The sequence below is a fragment of the Tenebrio molitor genome, chromosome 1, assembly GCF_963966145.1.
Source record: "Tenebrio molitor chromosome 1, icTenMoli1.1, whole genome shotgun sequence".
In the NCBI taxonomy this organism is placed as follows: domain Eukaryota; kingdom Metazoa; phylum Arthropoda; class Insecta; order Coleoptera; family Tenebrionidae; genus Tenebrio; species Tenebrio molitor.
This window is the reverse complement of record NC_091046.1, coordinates 37,195,770-37,220,612: the sequence shown is the minus strand read 5'-3', so window position 1 is coordinate 37,220,612 and position 24,843 is coordinate 37,195,770. Positions and strand designations below refer to the sequence as shown.

The window sequence follows — 24,843 nt, the reverse complement described above, 5'->3', positions numbered from 1 at the left end:
TACAAACCGGCGAAGCCCAAATGATTTTGTACAATTTCTCAAAACATCATTTATACAGAAACAATTATGAAAACACTTTTATTTTTCGTATTTAAAGTTATACGATTTACAAAAATAATAATAATAAAGCTGCACCAAGAATTGCATAAAAATAAATAAGTAGGTAAATTATAAAATAAATATTACAAAAATATCGTTTCCTTCTTGTACTTGACAAAATCAAAAATGTGTCGCTTAAAAAGGGAAAACCACTATTTTCTTCTGTGTAAAATATGTTTTAAAACTGTCCCATTACTACCACTTAAGAACTATAAAAATATAAATATTGTAAAAATGTATATCACATTCCAGATATCATGTTTTTACAGTGAAAACGTGTTATTAATGGTTTTCTGATTAAGCGACAATTTACACTACACTATAGATGTTTATCCTTGACATTATAATATCATTCACAATAAAAATTATTTTGAGATATGTATGTTTACAATAAATTAAAAATAATTCTGCATGGAAGTTTGGTATGTATATCTGCATTATTATAAATCAAACATTCATGTTTTCTTTACTGTGTAAATAAATTTGTCACCTTTTATTCACTTTTTTAGACTGTTTAAAAATTGCTCTAAAATTCTTTCCCCTTCTACACGCGATAGATTTTGCATTCTTTTTTGAACTCGAATTAGTTGATTTGGCACTTGAACCTTCTTTGACTTTACAATTTTGATTTGTAGAATCCTTCAACGGGTCACAATTTACATTGTCACTTGGTTTCTTATTTTTTTCAGCACATTTGTCTACTTTGTTATTATTAGCAAATGAATTGTAGCCAATTTCGGATTCTGCCAAAGTGAATAAATGTGAATCATCCAAAAGCGACTCTAAACTTTTCATATCTGCATCAAAAGTTTCTGGTTGTAATACAGTTTCATTTTCATCAAACTGAAAATTTGAAAAATAAAATCCTGGCTTTTCTATGTTGTCATTGAAAAGGAAATATTCTAGCTCTTCAAATTCCTTACGACCTTCCAATAAGTAACTATCATCTAGTAAAAGTTCATCTAATAAACTTTCATTAATACGGCACTCTTGCAAATTGTCCAAGTCTTCAAAACTGTTGACTTTTTCACTTAAAACTGGACCACCTAAAATTTTGTTTTAAATAAATAATTTTACACCAACAAGTAAATACTATAAGTTTTCAATATGAAATATTTTACTCACCTAAGACATTTGTTTTATCAACAATAACTTCTTCATAATTTGTTGCTACTGCCTCATTTACATTTCCATTCTGGACATTACCTAATTTAGTTAAAGCTAATTCTTCAGTCTTAGATAACTGTGTTGGCTCAAATATGATGGCAGGATTAATCAAAAAGTTTGTTTTTGCATCTTCACTAATTGCTGCTGCACTTTCAAATACAAGAAAATCTGAATTTTCTTGAGGCAATGAAGAAGTCACTTGATTCTTACATTGCTTGTAAATATCTATATTCACACTGCTTGGTTGATTGTCAATTTGCTGATTTAAGGTTTTTTCTACTATTAAGAATTTCTTAGATTCTACTTCTACTTTATCACTTGTTTCTTTGGAAGTTCCTGAACATGATTCTTTAATTTCAACAGGCTCATTGCAAACAATTGCAGTGCAATTTTGAGTGTTGTTTTGAGAAGGCAATGTATCCACAAAGCTTAATATATCATCTAATGTTTCTTCACTACATGTAACACCATTATTTTTACAAATAGTTTCACTTTTATTCTTAGTGTGAGGCACAATGTCAATACTTGAAATAATTTTTGGTAAAAACGAATGTTCAATTTTTTTTACACAAGCAGTATTGCCTGTTTCTGCAGTTGCTTTTATTAATTGACCAGTATCTTTATTACACTTCTGTTTCAACAGTTTCTCAACAACTAGATCATCCTCAGAATCAGAACAAATTATTATAGCTTTGCAATCAGATTCTCCCTGTTTCTTAATTTTCTTATTTGTTTCTACTTCTTTTTGTAAAGAAATCATATAATTCAAGTCACCATTCTCATTATCATCATCATCATCATCTAAGATTTCAAAAGTGATCACTCCAATATTTTTATTTACTCTAGATTCTTTATTACATTCACCATTCTTTTTATGAAGATTTTGTTTCTTGGAAGTTTTATCTTGGTTTAAGGTCTCTGTAGAATTTTCATCTTCAGAATCTGAGCAAATGATCACACAACTTTCATTGTTTTCAGTTTTTGGAATTGCACTTGGTTCACATCGATGATTAATGCACTTTTTTTTAGAATCTAAGTTACCATCTAAAGATAAATTAGTCTTATTGCTTACATTATTGCTCACAGGGTCAAGCAAATTTCTTTTTGTAACTACCCTACAGTCATCTTTAATTTTTCTTTTTGTGGTAACATGTCGCTGCAGATAAACAAAGTAGTTGTCATCATCATCATCTGCAAATTCAATTGTAGGTATGGGGCTGACACCATTTGATATTAAGGGTACTTCTACACAATCTGAAGTGGTTGTATTTGTGTTTTCTGCAAGACTTGACTTGTTCTGAAAAACGTTTTTACAAAAAATCTGAAATAAACTGCATTTGATTTGTTTTTCAAATAGAAATTCCTTACATCATGTTCAAAATCTGAATCACTGTCATCAGTTCCATAATCACTAGTTGCAAGATTTCTATGGATTTCCCAAAATGATGAATTCCTCGAATTAAAACTGTTCCTTCTTACATTAATCTTCTTAAGTAATTTGCTGTAGTTACAAAGACTGAATGTTATGTACTATTAATAAATAAAAAGTTACTTACCTAATATTACAAACTAATTTATCTTCAACTAAGTATTGTGACTTGACTTGACCTAAAAGCCCCAAAATGGCTCTTTTCAAAAGTGTATCTGTATTTTCATTGCCCAAAGTTTCATTATTCAGGACGGCTTGATATAACATCACATGCAAAAAGCGTAAAACTCTTAATTCAATTGTTTCTTGAAGTTGCTTTGAAGGATGTGGATTTTTAAAATATAGTGCTTCAAATTCCAACTCGATATATTTGACCAGAAGCAAATCAAACTTTCTTGACCTGGGATACTTTTTGGTAACCTGAAATTGCTAAACTGACATGTTCTATTCTCGTCATCAAATATACTTACTTTAGCCACTTGACAATTATATTCATGAAGAAAATATAATCTTCGACGCACTTCAGAAACAAATTCCGACGTTTTCTGTTCATAATCCAGTTTTGAATTTATGTAACTACAAAAATGGTGTTTCAACTTTAAATGAGTTTAACAAATGCCTGAACATTAGACTTTAAAAACTGATTTAAAAAAAAGTATTGCAATATGTTGACTATAATACTGCTAATTTTTTATGCAAGTAAAGATTCAAAATATAAGGACACTTCAAGTTGCTCTTTGATGTTATGTTGAATGTTACTTTCTTCTTTAAAGAATCTTCCATGCAGTCTTCACTTCTGTCTTGTGTATTTCTTCTTTGGTGATATTTATTGTTAGTATAATAAATTAAATGTTACTTCAAAAAATGTCGATAAGTCTTGTAACAAAAATTCAATTGTAAAATAAGATTTTAAAATAATTAAAAAAAATTGTCTTCAGTTATGTGTCGATCTTGATAATCCTGTTGTAAATGGGTATGATGATTGGCTAGTTAACGTATTCTATAATATACTGATATTTACACTGTATATAATTTTTTACTTAATAAAAATTAAAATATGTTTTCAAAAATGACTATTAAAATTAAAAAGGTTCCTGTAGCTGTAGCTATTCTCAAATTACTTCTTGATTAAAAATTAGAATGATAATTAAGTTAAATACCTTCTGACTGAATTAACCAAGGTGTGTGAGAAATCTGGGTGGTGCGAGTCATAATGGACACTTCGAAGATTTGCAAACATAGTTACCAGCAACTGATCTACAAAGAAATGTTCAGTTAAACAAAGTCACGCCAGTAGAAAAATGTGCAAGCGAGAATTTAAAGTAAAAGTGAAACATATACTTTGTGATTCGAACCTTTCATAAATCACGTTGTTTTTAAGTACTGCTATACACAACAAACGCGACGATATAAACAACCACATTACTAAGAATAACTGCTTATTAGATTACTACAGTGACTATATACTATAGTAAATTATTTTAATGTGTTATGAAGAAAGTTTGTGACAGATTTAACAGCAAATTCATATCACTGTTGGAAGGTTGAATTTTGTTTCAAAATAAAAACAGCTTCGGGGCACGATTATTTTTATAATCTCATATATTCACAGTAATTTTTCTGTAAAAAACTCACGAAAGCAGGTGTTTGCGTTAAACAAATTGGAAATATTTTAACACCATTAAAATTTTTTTTCTTGTAAATATCGGTGAGGACCAGTTACTTCATTGTTGCCAATGTTAATATAAAAATTCTCTAAAAACATTTAAAACCAACTTTTTTAAGATGAAACATATCGAGTAAAGTAGATTCACAAATAACTGACATGTGACGCATTTTTTATCGGTTGTTTGTTCTGATAAGATCCACGATTACTTATCGAGACATTTCTCCTAGTTATTGAGGCCTTAGTGGTTTGTTTTTTTTTAATGTTGGTACCTAGAACATTTTCTTACGTCAACCAATGAGACAACGGAAGAAATTAGGAGCATTTACCTTCAGCTGCAAATTGTTCCCTTATGTGACATGGCGTCTGGTAGGAAAGTCAGTTCTTGATCGGTTACAAGCGTTTTTATTGTTTTTATGACATTATCATACAAATCGGCTTGCTGGAAAAGCCACAAACATTTTATAGAGACTTGCATTGATGGTAATGCATGCAAGGAAAACTCAACGGATGAACGATGGGTAGGCATCAGTGTCTTATTGACACAACCTCAGGGGCATTAAAAGAATTTTGTGCAATACAAAATCCTTTTGTGCCTCTCGGGCCACTTTAAATCACTAATCTGCTATGTTTGTATGTCCAGGTACTTCGAGAAGCACCAAGCCCATCCCTATCAGGTAAACAATACTAAAAATGAAAACGGCGGAAATAGTCCTTTTGCTAATTTACCTACATCAATGCATATTTAGTGTCAATGCCGTAAATTGATACTTTGCCTTGGTAAAAGTGCAATGAGGCTGTTCCCAGCAAATGACCATAGTTGGCTGTGTTTAAATAAGTCCATAAATTTTTTTGAAATTGTTTCCTCTCCTTGTAATTTAATGAAAGAATTCAAGAATTAAGATTGAGTTAACCCAACATTAACGTCTAATTCGCAGTTTGGAAAAAGTTTACGACATAAATTAGGCGGAAAAATGTTTGTCAAAACAATAGTAAACATGGCTACCTTTTGCAGAAAACCTAACCTATTTGGTAAAGTTTATTTATATTCGCAACAATTTTAACACTTTCAGTTATGTTTCTGTTAAATTTGACTTGTGAACGTGTAAATTAACATGTTTTGAAAAAATGCAGTCATGAATACTTATCACAAAAGTATTTTCAATGACAGAACTCGAAGTATAGTTCATCGAAGAGTTATGGATCAAGTGGTGAAAGGTATGACAGAATTCGGGATTCCCCAAATGGTAATTATAGGTCAGACAGCCCGGATTCTCAATCTCCCAGAGACCGTGATCGATCTTATCAGTCAAAGAGCTCCTACCTACAGAAAATACGTGAAAAGGAGAGAGAAAACAGAGACTATAAAATGTCAAGAGACAAGTATTCAGGTACTCTCACTGTAACTGTAACGAAAGTGGATGAGAGTTTATAATTGTAAATTTTAGATTGTGCCAGATCGCCAAAGGATAAACGTAACCGAGAATCTGAGCACCGGACCAATAATGACCGAAATGATGAAAAAACCATTTTGCATCCAATAAAGATGTCCCAAAATCTATCATCAAGGGATAGGAAGCCGGTGCATAATAATTCAGTGGATAAGGTAAGATAATATTTAACAATAGAGCGACTCACAACTGCAATTCAAGATCTTCATCGATTTATATTTATACAAATGTTTCCATGCGTAAAAATCACTTTAGCAATTATTCTCATTAAAAAAATAATCAAAAAATTAAAAACTGATACAAAATAAAAGTTTCACTTCATTTGATTTTTTTAACTCATACTTACATTTCTTTTTTATTTAATACTATATCAGAATGACGTTAAAGATGACCAAATAGTCGGCTATAATTGTTTATTCCATTATCATTTATATTGTTACTGTTTTTTGTTCCTTATTTTTAAAAACTTGCAATGGCTTTTTGTAATAACAAAAAAGCGTCACAAATCAGAAGAACTTTTTGAGAACAGTTAAAAGACTGTCAATAGGTGACTAAATGCACAAGTTGAAAGTGATCAGGATTCAACAAGTGAGTTGCTGGTAATTTTACGATACTTGTTGCTGATTCTATTATACTTCTGTTGGGTTAATAGTAAATTAATTGTTGAACATACAAAAATGAAATTGGCATCACTGACGTAGACAATGTTGTCGTTGTATTATTTATTCTTATTAGGTGAAAACCGTAAGGAGATATTTTTGTTTATTATTACGAATAATTAAAAACACAAAAAAGGGTTTTACTGAAATTGTATAATGAAAATAATTCGATAATATGATGTGAAATACATTTACACAAACTCAATTGTTTTGACCTACATGATAAATTTAATCTTGGAAGTTTCACTGCAAGGAATAGAGTAGTTAATTCAGATTGAAAATGCTGTTGGTGGTGGGTTGGTAATTCAGTTTTAAACTTGTGGAATAAATTTTACATTACTAAAACAGAATTGTGAGCGTCATTAAAGTGGAATAGACTAGAATTTAAACCAACATACATGTCTGCTATTTGTTTTAGAGGGATGATCGGGAAAGGGTTGCTAGAGTGGGAGATTGGTCAGAGCACGTCAGTTCATCAGGTAAAAAATATTATTACAACTGTAAAACAGAAGTATCTCAGTGGGAGAAACCGAGGGAATGGATAGAACGAGAAAGGGACCGATTTAGGAGTAGAGAGCGAGATCGGGATAGAGACTCGGATCGTTGTTACAGCCGCTCCGGTACGCGTACGTTGTCTCATGTTCGGCAGCAAAGAAACATGAGTTAATTGTAAATTTGTCAACAGGGCACGACAAACATTCCAACTCGCGAGCGGCAAACACCAGTAGCAGCAAGGACGGTGCGAGAGACAATGCGGCCGGCAGTCGACACTGGAGCAGCAGCAGCAGCAGGGACGACAGCGACGTTCCCGTCAAAGATGCGAGGTCTTCGAGGAAGCATCCGGACGAGAACGCGCAGTCAACGCAAGACATGGATATCTCACCCGGTGACAGCACGCCGACCTCCGAGATATCCTACGGGAATAGTTCGAGCCAACAAACGGCCGAACAAAATACACTGGGACCTGTTCTATTGGCAAACGCATTGCCTCGATTAATTTCGCATCCCATTCACATGCCCTCGACACCGGGACGATCCGAATCGTCACCGCAGAGTACACCGTCGATGATGCCCGTACCCACGACCGTGACAATATCGAACACACCTGGGCCTCCGACGAGTCTTGGAAGTTTACCCCGAATTATGTCACAGACTACGCCTACAGATAATTCTGATAAAAACTCGCATGGTTCTATAGGCTTACAAAGGCAAACTGTTTCTGGGGATAGTGCAGTGCATACTTCTCTAAGTGTAGACACTAATCATACAGGAACTGTAGTTGAAGGTCCACCAACACCTACACATTCTGAGACTCCTGATTGTTCTAAAGGTAGGCTTATTCTACATTTAAGGCACGTCTAGGCGATAATAAAAAATGAATATCAAACATTTCGGGATTTTCGATCTTGGGTATCGCGGTACATAATGTCTTTTTTTGTTCAACACTGTCAGAATTTGAGAATTTTCTCCTATGTGAACAGATTTTGATAAATGTGACAACTTCTCAAAACGAAACGTCAAGCTAATTTTAAAGGTTTTAAGCGATTTGGAGCCTTTAAGGGGCTCGTCGAACAAAAAAACGTTGTATTCAACTCGTTCGTGTGTAAATTGGGCCTTTTTTGGCACTCGTGGGCCTTTAAAACGCTCGTTTCACTCGCGTTTTAAAATGCCCCACGCGTGCCAAAAAAGACCCAATTTACACACAAACTCGTCAAATAAACTACTACCGGGTGATCAAGAAGGACTGTTTAAGTTGGCAGTACAATTAAGAAAATTTTTTAATTCGGTTATTTATAACACTGCAACCGGATATGTTTTGTTGGTTTATTTGACAAATATCTGATGTAGGTATAGCATTAACAACGACAAGCCATCAACAACCGAAAGTTACTCCTGTTATACGATTTAAAATACAATTCAGTGTTACCAACTTAAACAGTCCTATTTGATCACCCCGTATTTTATTATACCTGAATCATAATCCCTGTTTTTGACACTTAAATGCGTGCGAAAAAGGGCCTTTAAAACACTAAAGCTTTAAGGGTTGCTTAGGTAACAACAAATTCACCTACATTTTGAACAATGATAAATAGACATTGACACACGATTTATGATAGCAACTAAACAACAACAATTGACCATTTATATACCATTCACGATGTTTTGGCATAAGGGGAAGCTATGATTTCATTTTTTAACGTTGGATACATGTTTGATTTCTGTCATCTCTGCTGTCACTAAAGTGCCTGACATGCAGACCTATCAAAATGAACGTAACATGTTGCCGAATTTACCGTAATCATAATTAAGCGACTTTAAAACGTATTGATGGTGTTGGTATTAGATTGCAGAACATATTTTCAGTAAGTTACAATGAAGTCAAGTTTTTTTTTTGTGTATAAATTGAATCGTAGGTGAGTACAAAATAAATAAATAGCACGGATAGTGAAGGAAGAAACAACGACCAAATTGAAATGGCACACGGTTTTGTAAGACCTATTATAACTTCGCGATAGAGTTGTGAATTTATCGCTTGAGTCTATTTTGAAATGTACTCCTGAAATTTGTCAACATTTTTGTAGATATTGTGAAGAACTTATTTCGGAAGATTGGGCAAAATTAATGTGAAATCTTTTATTTGAAAACGTTCTTCCTTTAATAATTTCATTAGGAGAATGTGACTCGGAATTTGATTGGGATTTTGATGCAGGTAATGATGATTCAGAATTTTCTAATGAAATTATGGAAGTTGAATAGTTTTGTTCTTTTTTGTCATAGACGATGGGTGTGTAAATATTTTGCAGAAAGATTCGAATAAAGTAAGGCTTAATAAGTAGGTACAAGATTTTATACAATCTAGTCCTAGGAATGCTTTGGTTAAAATGAAAAATTCATTGAGAAGTTACTAACTGGTTGGTTAAGACACTGTATAGGTGGGTTATCTAAGTGGTGCATAAATTAACAGGATCCACTTCGTCTTCCGGTCCCGGTCCCTACTATTCTGTAGTCTGTTCAAGTCAGTTTCCTGTTTTGTTAAATTGGATTAAAAATGTGTGAGTATTGTTCTATTGCAAACTAGTGAAACTGACAACAATGCACTAGACAATGACGCAGTTTATAACCTCAAACTTAGACAAACATAACCTAATTCAACAGATAGCTTTACTGCCAACTTAAATGCACTTTTTCCATGGCCTCCCCTTATGCCAAAACATCGTGAATGGCATATAAAGGGTGTTTTTTTAAATTTGGCGTCGAAGTAGGCGTTGGAGAGTCGATTGAGATCGCACCACTCGTGTAAAGCGTAGGATTTAAACAGCTGATCCGTGATCCGTAACCTGTGTAGTGCGTTCACAATCGACCGTTCAACGCCTACTTCGACGCCAAATTTAAAAAAACACCCGTCATATATCAACGATTAATGACACAGACTACCTCGGAAAAGGTATTTCAATTTACTTTTTTTGTTATAATTTTCAGATTGTAGTGCAGCTATAATAAAAAATAGCGTATGATACACGTTTATAAGAGCCTTTAAAGCACTTGCGACGTTAAAAGCACTCCGCTACTCGTCGCGCGTGCTTTAAAGGCTTCTTTATAAACTTGTATCATAATATACTATTTTTGCAGATAAATATAATACACATTATATTGTAAATATTATAAATAAGACGTATCGCTTTGTTGGCATTTCCATTTATCGTATCTAGATAACTACGCCACAAAAATTATTTACTTTCAAAATTAGAGAACCAGAAAATTTCCAATTTTTAACGTACAAAATAGAAACATTGTCAGGCAGGACGGGAATGTAAATTTTACTGAGACAATACGTACATAATTTCAACATTATTATATCAGTTATAACCATAAATCAGCCATAACGTGTTGATTGTTTATGTGGAAAACCTTAACAACTCTTTTCTTACATTTACGTGAAATATATACAGTGTGTCGCATTTAAAACAGCCTGATATTTTCGTTATTTGTAGAACTGGACAATTGAATTTTTGCCCAGTTATAGAAACTGCATGGCATGAATCTTGTGAGATGGTGAACTCAGGAGTAGAGCCATTCTCGATATTTTCACGCGAGATCGCAGTTGGCTGGGTTTACAACTTACAGTTAAAGTTAAGTATCAGAAAAGTTGCACCTCATGAAGTTCTACAACTACGCAAAAATTGATGTCTCACCCGTACAAAATAACGAAAATAAAAGGGGTCCTCTTAAGCGCGACACAGTGTAATTTATTACTAATGGATGATGATAAATATGTAATATTTCTGCATTTTCCCTATTTTTTTAAGCTTCGTTTTAGTGAACTGAAAATGTATGTACAGTTGCGGAATTAAAATTTCGGGAAGTATTTTTCAGTCATTTTAACAAAATCTCTGTTAACCACCTTTTATTGTCATCATGATATTCAAAAATTAAACTTTTCTGTGCCAGTCACGCAGTCAGTTTTTGAATGCTTTGATATGTTGCCTACCTATTATGCTACAAACCACAATTTTTTAATGCAAATGTATTAGTCAAAAAGACAAAAACATGACAAGAGTAAAAAATGAGGTTATTAACGTAAAGATTGTTTTAGAGTTTGTTGTTATGACTGACATTGACAATACTGTCCGAAATTTTAATTCCGCAACTGTACCTAAATGATTTGTTTGAAATTTCAAAGAATAAATAAATGCCATAAAGGTGTATATCGTAGTGCAATACTACTGCCATATTGTTAATTCTTGACAATGTCAAAGGAAATTGGAAAAGAAGTATATATAAATGGTGAAGGTATATAATTAAATGTAAGCGATTTATTTTTAATAAATTTGTCGTGGTTGTGAAGTCATACTTATAAATTTTCATAAATTGATTTGATAGATTCGGTCGTAGGAAATATACACAATGACAAAGTTTTCAAAAACAACGCAAAACGCTTTTTCGCATTTCCCAATAATAATAATTTGTCGATACTTATTCACATTCACACTGGGAGTTTATTTCACCCCTTCTGTTGTACATATAGAACACTATTTAGTAAAACTCTTTCAAATCACTGTTTTGTGAAATATAAATTCGTGTTTGTACTTAATTTAGCTATTCAACCATTAGTTGTTAATATGTAGGTTACAAAAAGTACCTAGTATACAGGGTGTTTAAAAATTGCTAGTACAAAAAAAAACTGTGGCATCTAGAAGCCCTAAGAAATCCAAAAAACCAATTTCTAATTTTTTTAAACAAAAGGGATAAAGTAACCCTATCCCAGCATATTTTACGCCTCAGGCGGGGCAGTATTTTTTAAACCTTGGTAACCAAAAGTGATAATGAAGGACTATACAACAATATGAAAAATAAATATTTTTTTGCAAGATTTTGGCAACTAACAATGGTATTAAAAATTTTAACCCAATTTTTACTAATTTTTATCTCGAAAACTAGAGGACTTTTATTAAATTTTTTTTTTGCCGATGACTTTAACTCACCATCACCAATTACCAGTATTTTTTTGTACTAGCAATTTTCAAACACCCTGTATTTGACTGATATGACGCTACACATTTACACTTCTGTTCACTGAAAAAGCATACACTTACATTTTGCTTGTGTAAATCAGATTTACCATTACCTGATGTCACTGTGTCATTGTCAGTGACAGGTAATTGAAATAATTCAATTTCAGTCAGTAAAAGTGTATTTAATACCCCCTCTAATGTTACTGTTATCAACATTATAGGTATTATTCTTTATTTTCAAGGTTTATTGTGGGTTCTTTTAAGTCTGGTATAATCAAAATTCGTTTGTAAATTCTTACCTGATAACTTAATATGGGTAAACATGGAAACAAACATCAAGTAAATTTACACAGCCAAAAAATCGCAAAAATGGATTTTGGTAAATGTTACAACTTCTCAAAACGAAACGTCAAGCTAATTTTAAAGATTTTAAGCGATTTGGAGCCTTTAAGGGGCAATTGGGCCTTTTTTGGCACTCGTGGGCAGCGAGGGAAACGAGCGTTTTAAAGGCCCACGAGTGCCATAAAAGGCAAAAATAGCAGTTTATTTAATGAGTTCGTGCGTAAATTGGGCCTTTTTTGGCACTCGTGGGCAGCGAGTGAAACGAGCGTTTTAAAGGCCCAATTTACGCACGAACTCATTAAATAAACTGCTACTAACAGGCCAGGACACTGGGTGGGTGTGTTGCCATATTTCTTAGTGGGCCATTCCATAGCATTCTGAGTTTCAAAAATATTGGCACTTCCATATAGAAAGGCGGTTAATTCAAAAATCATTTTGACAAGACAATTAATTCTGCAATTAATTTCAGTAATTGAAAAAATAAACATGCCACACAAATTATGCTTCAAGAAAGTTTTCCTACATTAGCGTTTTCAAATTCCCATCGAAGAAGATTAGAATGCATGAATGAATGCAGATTTTGGAACTAGAAAACTGGCGCATTAACAAGACTAGTGTGGTCTGTGAAAATCATTTTAAACTTACGGATATGACCGGTACCGAGAGGAAGCGTCTCATTGCGACTGCAAAACCACTTTCGGCACGTGATGTTATTTTGAAAACAATACACCTTTGGAAATTTTGGATGACGTTGAAATTAATAGTAGCAATGCCAGTGACTTAATTATGATAATTTGATTTGAAAGATTTGAAAGTAAATTTCGAAATAAAAATCGGAAACACTTTGAAGCAGTTGAGTTGTTACTTGTACTCTTACGACTGTAGTGAGGTCTTTGTTGCTCGTTCCATCAGGTCTAAAATCCATTTTAAATTATAAACCTGTATTGGTGGTAGGGTCCATACACCCGAATGGGTAGCTTTTTCAGTATTTATTTTTAACAATTCATACTGCACCTTTATTAGTCTTTAATGGTCTCTGGTACAGTGTACAGGTGGCATATAGTCCTTGTATCTTCGTAAGGAATTTGACTTAAGCCCTAAATAAACCGAACAAAGACCCTACTTTATTGCCTTATTGTCATATTGTACCTGTTGTGACGGTCTCCGACAAATATTTTGAGTATAGTGGAACCAGAAATATAGTGATTTTATGGACTCTGGTCGATAATTTCTTTTACAATTTTGGGGTCACTTATTACCAACTTGAAGAGAGTTATAAATCTTCTATGACAGATGTTTTTGAGCCGTCTAAAAACGGACCATCGGAGACAAAGGTAGGTAGAGCCCAGTCGCCAGAGCCGAGTGCCAGAAGTTTATTGCCCTGCCATAACTGACCCTCTCAAGTTAATGTACTCCATCCCTCATAAAATCACTATATTTCTGGTTCCACTATACTATAGTTTGGGAACGAGAAATTGGAATTTTAGCTTCTTCACTTGCAATGGGTTTAGAGTAGGTTGTAGAGATTATAATAATGAAGATTTACGACTATGAGCACTTCATTCCAGAGGCACAAACAATCTGCGTTTTGCCGATATTCGGCATCCCTTTTTGATAACTAGCAGGTATACTAGACTAACACGTCGGCAGGCAAAAACTGACCACTATCGTAAATCTTCTTCATTATAATCTTTACAACGTACCCTAAAATCCATTGCAAGTCATGAAGCTAAAGTTCCATTTTCTCGTTCCCAAACTATACCCCAGGTAATTTTTTTCTCCGAGACCGCCTAGTGATTGACAGGTACTATGGCGGACAATAAATTTAAGCCGGCAAATTTCTGACATTTCAAAAAAGTCAATGCAAGCGACCATTTATTGTCATTGTCAGTGTCAGTTCGTCAAACTGAAGGTTTTCAAGCTGTTTGGCGTTTCCTTCGCCCTTTTCGTAACTTACAGATCATGACCCACTAGCATAATTGATTTGTAATAGCACTTCTCTGTGGTGCACGCTTGTTTTCCCAATTTTAATTTTGATTATTGCTGTCACGATGACAAGAATGACAAAAATCGAAAATGGGGTTAGTTGAACATAATGCCAGCTTCACATTTTGATGTCAAGCCAATGACAGGCCGGCCTAAATTTATTGTCCGCCATAGTACAATATCACAATAAATTTCTTTACGTAGGGTCTTTGTTCGGTTTATTTATGACTGAAGTCAGAATTCCTTACGAAAATACAAGTACTATACACATAATTACCTTGACTTGGACACCTGCTATATTTTGACTGAAGTAAAATTGCAATACGAAAATTAGAAAAATCTGTCAGTGATGATTGACTGACAGCTGACAATGACAAAATAGTGAGTGATCACAACACTTCAAAACTAGTAACTTTTTTTAAAGGTTGGCGAAGCAACATTGCCAGACGTTAGTGGGTCATTCCACAGACCACTTTCTGAAGTCAGTGTCACGGCCTGTTAAAATAAAGATCGCCTTGCTTGTATGCTTTTTCCGTGAACAGAAGTGTACATTACACCTATTAAAAATTGTAGTTGTATTTGACATTTCATAAATACTGCGTAAAATTGTACTTGACATAAAATGTAATAGAACTTTTCCTTAATTTTAGAGAAATTCTCATGTTTCTTAAGTACACATACAGGGTCTATCAGAACTGGCGGACCAAAATAATACGGTGAATTCATCATCTTCTGATAGACCCTGTATAGTATTTTTACCCCTAATAGAAATATTGGCTAAAATCATAAATCACACCAACAAAGAAACTGTTTACAATCCACTTACAGGTAGGAAACCGGTCATTTTTGCCCGTTGGGTGTCACCGAATATTTGACTGAAGTTATTTAACACCCCACCATAAATTACCGGATGGGGTGCTTTAAGATCTATTTCTTTATGATTTTAGTCAATATTTCTATTCGGGGTAAAAATACTATACCTACTTGCCACGAAATAAATACGTTATCCTATTGTTGAAAAGTTAAATGTTTATACAATAGGTTTGTGGAGACGGTACCTGCTACCATAGATTACGGCGCTATGGAGGGTTCAAGACGACCCTGGTCAAGTCCTCGTCGAAAAATAGTCAATTTTGACTTTAATTGTAAATCATTTTACAATAGGAGAGAAAATCGTCTTATATCTACCATAAATAAGTAGGGGTTGTTAATTTACATTGACATTGCACTGCTGTATTGATAATGCTAAAGTATCACTTCATTGTCATAGCATCTAACGAGCTGACCAGCGTCCGTGAAGTTATTATCTCCGCTGAGGAGCGTCCGTGAAGTTATTATCTCCGCTGAGGGCGTCCGTGAAGTTATTATCTCCGCTGATGAGCGACAGTATACTAGTTTCAATTTGGTTGTAGGTCGTAAAATTTTATTGGATATTATGAGCGATTAACGGGCACAATGGTTGGGTTTGAAAAGGTTGGGGAGCGGCGCGTGCCGTTTGCCGTACAATGCAAATATACCAAATGTAAAGTGGAACCAGAAATATAGTGTTTTTATGAGGGATGGAGTACATTAACTTGAGAGGGTCATAGGCAGGGCAATAATCTTCTGGCACTCGTCGCGCGACTGGGCTCTACCTACCTTTGTCTCCGATGGTCCATTTTCAGACGGCTCAAAAACATCTGTCATAGAAGATTTATAACTCTCTTCAAGTTGGTAATAAAACTGACCCCAAAATTGTAAACGAAATTATCGACCAGAGTCCATAAAAACACTATATTTCTGGTTCCACTATACAATACAACCCTGCTTAAAATATTACCTGCTAGTGGTAAACTAGGATTTATAAGCCCCGCAAGATCTTTATCTTAAAGTACCATAAAATTTTACGACCTACAACCAAATTGAAACTACAGTAAATCATTTGAATTCCTACCTGGTTTCTTAACATGTCTTAAATAATTTGTTATGAAGGTTTGAATAAAAAATACTAGGTATATGTTATTCGAACCAAAAATGGTTTTATGTGCTTTGGCTGGTTTGTCTGCCTCACTGCTTTCGACAGCCAATCTACCAGCCGCAGCACATAAAACTTCATTTTTGCTCCTCATAACATAATATACTATTTTCCATGGCAAGTATACCGGGTGGGGCATCGTATACGCGCAGGCAAGAAATCGCGACTTCTAATTAAAATAAAATTGTCGAAATTTTATATACCTAACTAATTATTGATAAGGTATACTTGCGAATTTAAAAAAAAAAAATTGTTAATAAATAAGGCCGTAACAGTTTTATTAGTTTTCTGAAATTAACTGTTAATTTACCTATAAAGTTTTTACACTAAATGAATCTGTATCTGCTAGCGCATCAAACCCTGGTGGCACAATTACAAATTTTGACTTGGTTAGCTAAATAATTCGCTTTTTTATTTAAACGCAAACCAGACGCGTGATTTATGGCACAATGGTATAATTTCCCAACAAAAGGTACAGCCGACCGTTTTAAACCATTTTGGCATAAAATTGACAGTTTCCATTGTCACCTAAATTTACAACAGCACAAGTAGCAGATCATAAATAAAAATGATTTTGAAAGTTGAAATGTAAAACTGCGTTTAATTCAAAATCTAATTGGTGTTTTTTTCGGCTGATTTCGTAAATAATTATAGGAAGTGAATCTGGGTAGATCAGTATAAAAATCAGAATTTGATTTTTGGTTGAAATTTACATTTTTATTTTTTTTTGGCTTTGTGAGTGAAAAATTATCAAAAAATTATTAAATGTACCTTACCAATAGCCAAGTAACTGTGAAAAATTTCGACAATTTTATTTAATTAAAAATCGCAATTTCTCGCGTGCGCGTATACGATGCCCCACCCGGTAAAATGACAAACATTTGTTAAATTTTTATTTTATTGTCTATGAAGTTGTATTTTCTACCTCTCATTATTTCTTTTATTATGCCATTTATCCCGTTTGCGTCCACGACCTTCACTACAACATTCCGCGTTCAATTACTTTTGAAAATACAATAATAATTACGAAAATAAATCACTTCGAATTATGAACCATACTTTCAACTGCTACAAATTAACTTTTGAAGCTAACCTGACCTGACCAATCGATCTTGCTTACTGCAGTAATTTCTGCTAGGCTTATTTAGAATTATGATTTTTTTTTATGTTTTAACAATGTTTGTTTCTATACTTACGAAGTCTAATTTCAACAAATATACGGAAGATTTTTCAGAAGTTTATGCGTACATTTCATTCAGTATTTGTTGCACAGAGAGTTTTCTGCAGATTTCTCTTTGCCCTTGCCCCGAAACGGAGTACCTGAATACCAAAAGTAATGATTTAAAAACCGTAAAATGCAACATTTTAAGAGTATAGTAAAAAATCAATACAGTTGTCATAACGGTCCATATTCAATCGAAATTCTTGTTCAGAACAATAATACTGGGAACAGGTTGAGGACACAATGTTGTTTTTTCATGGAACGACAATAATGTAATTTAAAATGTAAGGTTAAAATAGAAAAATAACGTAATGTCACTTACAAATAAAAATAATGAGATCCGCTGAAAATAATTGATGGGTTGACTTTGGTCGGAATGAACAGTTCTGATTATGAAAAATAAAATAATATTTTAATTTACAATAATTTCGTTTAACGTGTCTGCGCTGGCGATAGTTGTCTTCACACAACAAGCGGATAACAAATTACATATTATAAGGATCCTTCGTTGTCCAGCCCCGACCCAGGCTGAAACGTCATCAGTTTCCAAAACGTTTGATCAAAAAAATTATGAACAAACGAAAGAATGACGTTAATTGTACTAACACCGCCGATATTTGAAAATAAAAAAAATAACGTAATAGAATTGAAAGGAATTTCAAATAATAGGTTAATTAACAAAGTAAAGACACATTAACTGAAGAATGGCATTTTGTATTTCAAATTTGAATTATCATTTAATACAATTATAAATGTTCACCTACTGCAGATTTTTATTCAGTAAACAAGAAAATTACCTTGTTTTTATCAAAATTTCGATACCTTTTAAATTTAATAATCTCGTACATGTGACTACAATTACTATTTTTTTTTATACTTATTTGTTTCCAATTATGTATCGTACATGTAAAATGTTATAAAATTTAATGTAAATTGCGCATTCAGAAGAAAAATGTAAGGCCCTTGCACGTGCAAATCATTTCACAACAACTTCATTGTCACAATGTTGTTCTATTTGCGAGTATTTTAAAAATATGTGTTGTTTTTTAGCATAACCCAACTTGAGACCGATATTTGCGTTTTTGTTTGCTTTGTTTTAAGGTATCTGCTGTAAGGTGCAATTGTGACGAATCTTTTTGTGTCAATATATTTGAAATTGGTATTAAATATTTGTATAATAATATTTTATTATTTGTTATCAGTTGTCTCAGTACCTGTTAGTAGTCCACCTGGCAATCTCTCAACACTTCAGGGAATGTCAAGCTCGTTACAAGCTTTAAGACCCCAAGGTCCTTCAATAACACCTTCATTGGCCAACCATTATAGAGATGATTTAGTAAATCACGTTAGGGGATGGCCAGCAGAAATTCTAGAAAAACAAGTGAGTAATCAACGTTCGTATTTTAGATATACCGGGAGATCTTTTAACTCTGATGATTATATTTCGGTGGCTTGGAACTACAAGGGCTGTTTTGCTGTTTTGAGTTAATCATTGCATTCTCATGCTCTTCTTCATATTCAAGCAATAGCAGATGCATAAATATAATGGTAGCCAATGTCTCCATGAACTCATCTACATCAGCTAAAGCTAAATGGGCCAATGTCATTTTGGCAAATGTGACAATTTTGACATTGGCCCTTTTAGCTTCAAGCCACAGATTTATGATCAGTTTTAAAAAGCACAGATCAATGCATTGCGAATATTTGCTATGACTAATTTAGTGTCTGAAAAAACGTGACGCACATTTCTTAGGCTCTGATTGACATGGCATTATGTGTAATTTAATGTATTTTATCACAATAATAATAATTCAAACAAATTGTCTTTATCTACTTTGCGTTACAAATGGGCTCACTATTATATCGAAAACAGTTTAATAATGAATCATATTATTAAACTGTTTTTGGTAACTTTTAGCTTTTGTTAAAAGCAAAATCCGCGGTTTGACGTCAGGTGTCAAGGTAACCAGTGAAACTACGAAGTAAATTTAGTAAAATAACCTTACATTTTTGTGAAAAATGTCTGTTACCAACCCACGCGAAAGTCCCTAGTCTAATATGAAAACTTGAACAGCTGAAATTTCAGGAATTATAAAGCAAAGTAGATAAAATAGTATATTACACTCGTTTAATAAGACGTATTCTCACATTCGTTCCATTAAAGCACGACGAGCGTAGCGATAATAAAGCGTCTTATTAAACTCGTATAATAATATACAATTTTTTTATTGTCAAGTACATAGCTATATTGACGTAACGTTGGTTACCTGGTTATATACAGCATTGATCTGAATATAGGGACTAAGTATGGACTACGTTCAGAGTTAAAAAAAATCTCCCGGTATATTGAAATAAATTTAGGGGAGGGTTCTTACGTTGAATGTCTTTATAAGTGGCTGGTGACGCAGTTTTAATTCGATATTTCCAGGCCCAGAAATTAGCGGAAGAAGCTCATATTATGGGTAGTATACAGTGTTCTAAAGTTTCTGCTGAACTCAAGTCTGCTAGGTCAATAGTTCGTCTCACAGAAATTCAAGCTACATTGCAAGAACAGAGGTATGTTTGAAAAAAAGTTCAACACGATTAAAAATATTCAAGTTTAAGATATAATTTCTTGATTTAATAAGATACGTACTTGGTTTCAGAATTTTATTTCTCCGTCAACAAATAAAAGAATTGGAAGAATTAAAATCGCAAAATTCATTCATGTCTGACGATTCTTAGTGGTTTGAAAATATCACAAGATTAGTGTTAATAGCTAAACATTTTCGTTAAGTGGAAAGTATGCATTATAATTTAATTAATTTATAACTTCAGCCGGTGTATATTTATATTTCCCTCATAATTTGCCTTCAAGTTGATGACTTGGTAGGGCCTATTATTTTGGCATTTTATTTAATTTGTTAGATACTAAAGACTATTTCTCTTAGGTAGAATTTAATATGTGACCTGTATTATAATGGTTTTATGTTTTAGATTTAGATAAATTAATATAATATAGAAATAGTTTTTTTTTCACAGGTGTATATTTTCATTTGATTGTCTCCTGTATGAAAAGCTATATTCTGACGACACTCTGTACAAATTTATTTTAATAAGTACGATTTTGTTACGTTTCTATGTTTTTTCTGTATTTATATACTATGCTTGTAAAAATACTTTTAAAATAAAATTCTTAAGTAAATTCTTTAACTGTTAACTGAAAGTTTGTTAGAAATGAATTTTGCTGCTAAAAGTGGTAATATATATATATTTTAAAAAGTTGTACAAATTTTAGTTACGATTTATGTGAATGTTGATTTAACTGTAGTGGAACATTACAATGGTAATCTTAAATCAAATGGAAATATACACAGAACAGTAAAAAGCACATTGCTCCTTCAAATATAAATATTTTAAAGTTTGTATTTTTTCCAAAAAAAAAGAAAAAATAAAAAATCTATTAAATATCTTGTGATATAAACACTGTTCATGTTTCTGTTCTATGTTGCTTTAATGTAAGAAATTTATAAAATACAATTGTTATATTCAATATAAATAAAGTTACGCTAATTTTATACATCTGGAATATTTGAATATGACAACTGTAAAGTCATTTTATACAATTACCTTGTTTACATTTCTTTTGTATTTATATTTTATCAAATTTAAAAAAAAATTATAACTTTTTAAGAAAGTACAACTTTTGATGCAAATATTAGTCTTAATTTCCACAAGATTTAAGGCTCTTCGGACGTTTTAGCACAGTTTCATTTGGCTGAGGAATACTTTGTATAGTTGTCTCCATGTATTTGAGTGTATGTCTGTTATATATAATCTTATAAAATTGAAATGTTCCATACAAGTAACATTAAAACTTTTTAATCTATTTGGATGTTTATGTTGTAGAGTTAAGTTATTGTCCTTCACAGTAATTTTGTAGACAAGAACAATTGCAAGTGAGCGTCCAGTAAACTAATCAGGATCTAAAAAAAAAGAATAGGTCAATACATACACGGTGATTTTTATAACTAATGTACTTTTATTAACTAAAACAAAGTTTAACAAAACTTGGCTTTATTAAGTATAAATTATTGTAAAATTAAATTAAAAAGTACTCGTACTAATATATAGGAATGATTCGGGAGAAAAAAAAATGTTCTAAAACGGCAGAAGTTTCTGCAAGTACATTTTGTTTTCATAATTATGATGATAAGATAGATTATAAACTTCGTAATCAATAAATAAATCACGTGACTGGCATAGAAGAAAAATAATTTAAACGAAACTAGGCCAAGTTCTTGACAAATATAACTAATAAAATTATACATTAAAAAAATAAAGGCACAAATATGCTGAAAATTCCATCTGTTCATATAAACTAATGTAACAATTTGTTCAAATGAAATAGGAATTAACGACTGAAATAAAATGAAATTTTCAGCAAAAAGATTTATTTCCTGTAGAGTTACAATATTTACATGTAAGCAGTCTAACTCCTTTTAATATTTTGAGATAAAAAGAGCGTAATAGCTCGTTACACAAAACAACACAAATATTTCATGTAGAAACAAAACGAAATCATTTTAATACTATAAGTATGTACAAAATAGATGTGTTGTTCAAAATCACGATCGTTATAAACAAATATTTACAGCTTTTTTTTATTCTTTCAAATAGAGGAACCAAGGAGTGAGCCTACTTTGATAATATAACACAGACAAAAACCAAAATTAACAATTAAAAATAAATACTATTGCATTGCAATAATTACCTGATACTCAGCAATCCATAAATACAAATCGGCTGCCAAATTCTACTTTTTAACAAACCACATTTGAACGTAAAAAATATACCTAATCTTCTACATAGGACTTTTTGCAATAAACAATTCTTCGTTTTGTCTGTGTTGAATAGTTTAAATATGTATATGCATATTGTTTATACTTATGTATGGGGCCTGACCCATAAGAATATCACAGAAAAAGTAGCCACTTATTGGCCGTCATATAAATATTATATGGTACGAATCATTCAAAAATTTCACAAATGTTTCATCATCACACGTTATTGATGAAAATCCTCATCAACATCATTATAAAATTCTACATTCTATGGATCAGACCTTTGAAATGCCTACGCTATGGTATACAATGTAGGGAGTAACATGCCGTGTACAACAATGTTATTTGTACACCGACGCATCTGTGAACATTACTCGTAGCTGCAGACATTCAGATATGGTAAATAAATTCTAAATATTTTCAACATTATATTACATGTTCGAAAGTAGAATGCCTGGGCTTGAATCTTCACAGGTGGCCCATATTATTATTAATGCCTAGCTAACATTTATAGGTCTGAAAAACAAATAATATTGTTTTTAATATCAAGATGATTGATCCACACATTTATTCTTTACATAACTTAAAGCAAACTTAACACGTACTCTCACAAAAACTCCATTTTCTTCTTTAACGCCGCAGTCACTCCTCTATATACAAACCGTAGGAAACTATCGATGCGTCCGCCGAAACGCTTTCTTGATTTTTCGTTGAGGCTGCGTCCTGAAACAATAAAAAAAAAAAAACAATTAAACGGTCTCCTCCCTCACGAAAATTAACAGTTATTTGAATCGTACTGGGCAATAATAAAACAATTTGAACGAAATTCCAAGCAATTGAATTTTATTTTGAATCAAATGTCATAATTTATAGTTACAAACATTGCAAGAAAAAGTAACTACCTAGGGTTTTTTACATTTTATCAACCTAAAGCGGCTCTGCCCGTAACTTAGTTAGCACAAAAATGCCGATTTATTAGTTTTTTCCTCATGTAAAGATGCCTTTTTGAAATTTGACGGTCATATTTTTTATGTAGGTTAGGTAAGTTTGAAACATAAAATGTCGCTGATATTTTAGAAGACCATAATATTGTCTGTTTTATCCCCTGCACGGTGGTCTTCGCGATGTTATCATACTGGGCTACCCTCTGGATCGACCACCCTTCTTCTAATTCGGAAAGAATGTGCACTTTCACGTTTTCGGTTAGATTAGCCATTTTGTTTGTCAAAATTGGCATTGATCATTGACAAGAAATGTAAGTGCATTTTACACTGTAGAAAATTGGGTGTACTCTATAATTTTGAAATTAACTGTACGCTCCACACAACTTTTTTGTAGGATTTCTTTAAAAATGGATTCGATACAGCTATCCAATCACGATGCAATAAACGTTTTGGATGGGCGAACTTTTTAGACTTTTCTATCATCATTTTTTATACAAAGTAAATCTGGTTTCCACAAAGATTTTTGTTGCGGATTAATTATTGCCTTTGTTCCTTTTTTAGCGTGCAGAGTGGACCAAGTGGACCAATTACAGTGTGAACATAAAGTTTGGAACAAAATTCGTAATAGCGTTATGTTATGTTGTTAAGCTAATTTGACACGATGCTAAATTTTGTAGAAAATTTGTTAGACCAATGAACGATCAGGATCATAGTCTGTCTTTGTCATTCCTGATCGTTCATTGGTCCTGATCGAGGGTCTCTCTCATTTTCTAACAAATTTTACTACAAAATTTAGCATCGTGTCAAACTAGCTTTAAGAAAATAGTTCGGGACAAGTCGATTTTATTTCGAAAAATGCCATTCTATGACGTGCAATTTGCTTAAATTACATCACCGATTTTTTTTAAATGACAACTTCCACTTTCTCCTTTTCTTTCTGATAGACCTTCGTACTACCTAAAGGATGAATGAAAAAAATTGGTACCTTACATAACATTTTTTTTTTTGAGCAAATGACAAATTTTACTTCAAAAATGTTATTTAATTTTTAATGTAAAAATTTTAATTGACATCAAACAAAATTTTAAATAACCCCATATTTAAAAAAAAATGCATACATATAATCGTGTCAAAATAGTTATTTATGTATCAAGGGCATTATGAAGATGTTTATGTTCGAGGGCAACCAGTTTAAAAGGTCGAGGGCCGCCAGGCCCGAGAGTTTTTAAGGTGCCCGAGAGCATAAACATCGAGTAATGCCCGTGGTGCATACAACGTTTTATATTTCACTGCATTTGAATTTGTGAACGTTTAAAAAATTTATAAATTTTGAATTTGATTTTGCTAAATTTCCTAGTGCGGTGCCTTGTATCTATGACGATTTGTTTGTTTTATTGTTTGTGAAATAAAACAGTGACAGTTGCATTGAGAATGGACGAAATAATTCCGAAAACTATACTAGAACGAGCCGATAAAGCTAATGAGAACTTGTTGCCCAGAAAATCTCGTCTGCAGTATGATAAGGAAT

General features: G+C 32.7%; 4 protein-coding genes and 1 long non-coding RNA gene across 12 annotated transcripts in view; 2 read left to right on the top strand and 3 right to left on the bottom strand.

Annotated features, from left to right (window-relative positions):
- Nucleotides 1-64: 64 nt before the first annotated feature.
- Nucleotides 65-4,465, bottom strand: LOC138122104 (uncharacterized). Of its 6 annotated transcripts, none has more exons than XM_069036235.1 (7): nt 4,331-4,465; nt 3,856-3,952; nt 3,166-3,271; nt 2,823-3,124; nt 2,635-2,767; nt 1,225-2,587; nt 65-1,145 (listed from the first exon to the last, which is right to left on the bottom strand). In XM_069036235.1, the coding sequence occupies exons 2-7, from the start codon at nt 3,933-3,935 to the stop codon at nt 586-588; spliced, it is 2,544 nt and encodes an 847-aa protein (XP_068892336.1). In that variant the 5' UTR covers nt 3,936-3,952; nt 4,331-4,465; the 3' UTR covers nt 65-585. The 6 variants fall into 6 exon arrangements, with proteins under 6 accessions (XP_068892336.1, XP_068892333.1, XP_068892337.1 ...); XM_069036232.1 differs by having other exon boundaries at nt 4,051-4,445; XM_069036236.1 differs by having other exon boundaries at nt 3,856-3,947; nt 4,051-4,445.
- Nucleotides 4,466-4,643: 178 nt separating this feature from the next.
- wcy (WW domain-containing adapter protein with coiled-coil wacky) lies at nt 4,644-21,416 on the top strand. 2 transcript variants are annotated; one of them, XM_069036248.1, is made up of 9 exons: nt 4,644-4,882; nt 5,005-5,038; nt 5,619-5,752; nt 5,810-5,967; nt 6,890-7,097; nt 7,157-7,801; nt 18,751-18,929; nt 19,977-20,104; nt 20,194-21,416. In XM_069036248.1, exons 1-9 carry the CDS (start codon nt 4,879-4,881, stop codon nt 20,270-20,272), a joined length of 1,569 nt encoding a protein of 522 aa, XP_068892349.1. In that variant the 5' UTR covers nt 4,644-4,878; the 3' UTR covers nt 20,273-21,416. The 2 variants fall into 2 exon arrangements, with proteins under 2 accessions (XP_068892349.1, XP_068892347.1); XM_069036246.1 differs by having other exon boundaries at nt 5,533-5,752.
- On the top strand, nt 9,381-16,035 carry LOC138122132 (uncharacterized). The gene is made up of 2 exons (XR_011156355.1): nt 9,381-9,522; nt 9,574-16,035. It is a non-coding gene; the product is annotated as an uncharacterized lncRNA (long non-coding RNA).
- The window catches only part of LOC138122113 (cytosolic non-specific dipeptidase-like), a 203,971-nt gene continuing 188,548 nt past the window's right edge, over nt 9,421-24,843 (bottom strand). The window contains exon 6 of the transcript XR_011156351.1: nt 9,421-9,546. The gene's annotated coding sequence lies outside the window, so the exon portion shown is untranslated. The remainder of the gene's footprint in view (nt 9,547-24,843) is intronic.
- Nup153 (Nucleoporin 153kD) overlaps nt 20,973-24,843 on the bottom strand; it is a 16,657-nt gene continuing 12,786 nt past the window's right edge. For both annotated transcript variants that reach the window (XM_069036231.1, XM_069036230.1), the window contains exon 5: nt 20,973-23,094. In XM_069036231.1, coding sequence (XP_068892332.1) covers nt 23,043-23,094 — 52 coding nt within the window. In that variant the 3' untranslated portion in view covers nt 20,973-23,042. The remainder of the gene's footprint in view (nt 23,095-24,843) is intronic.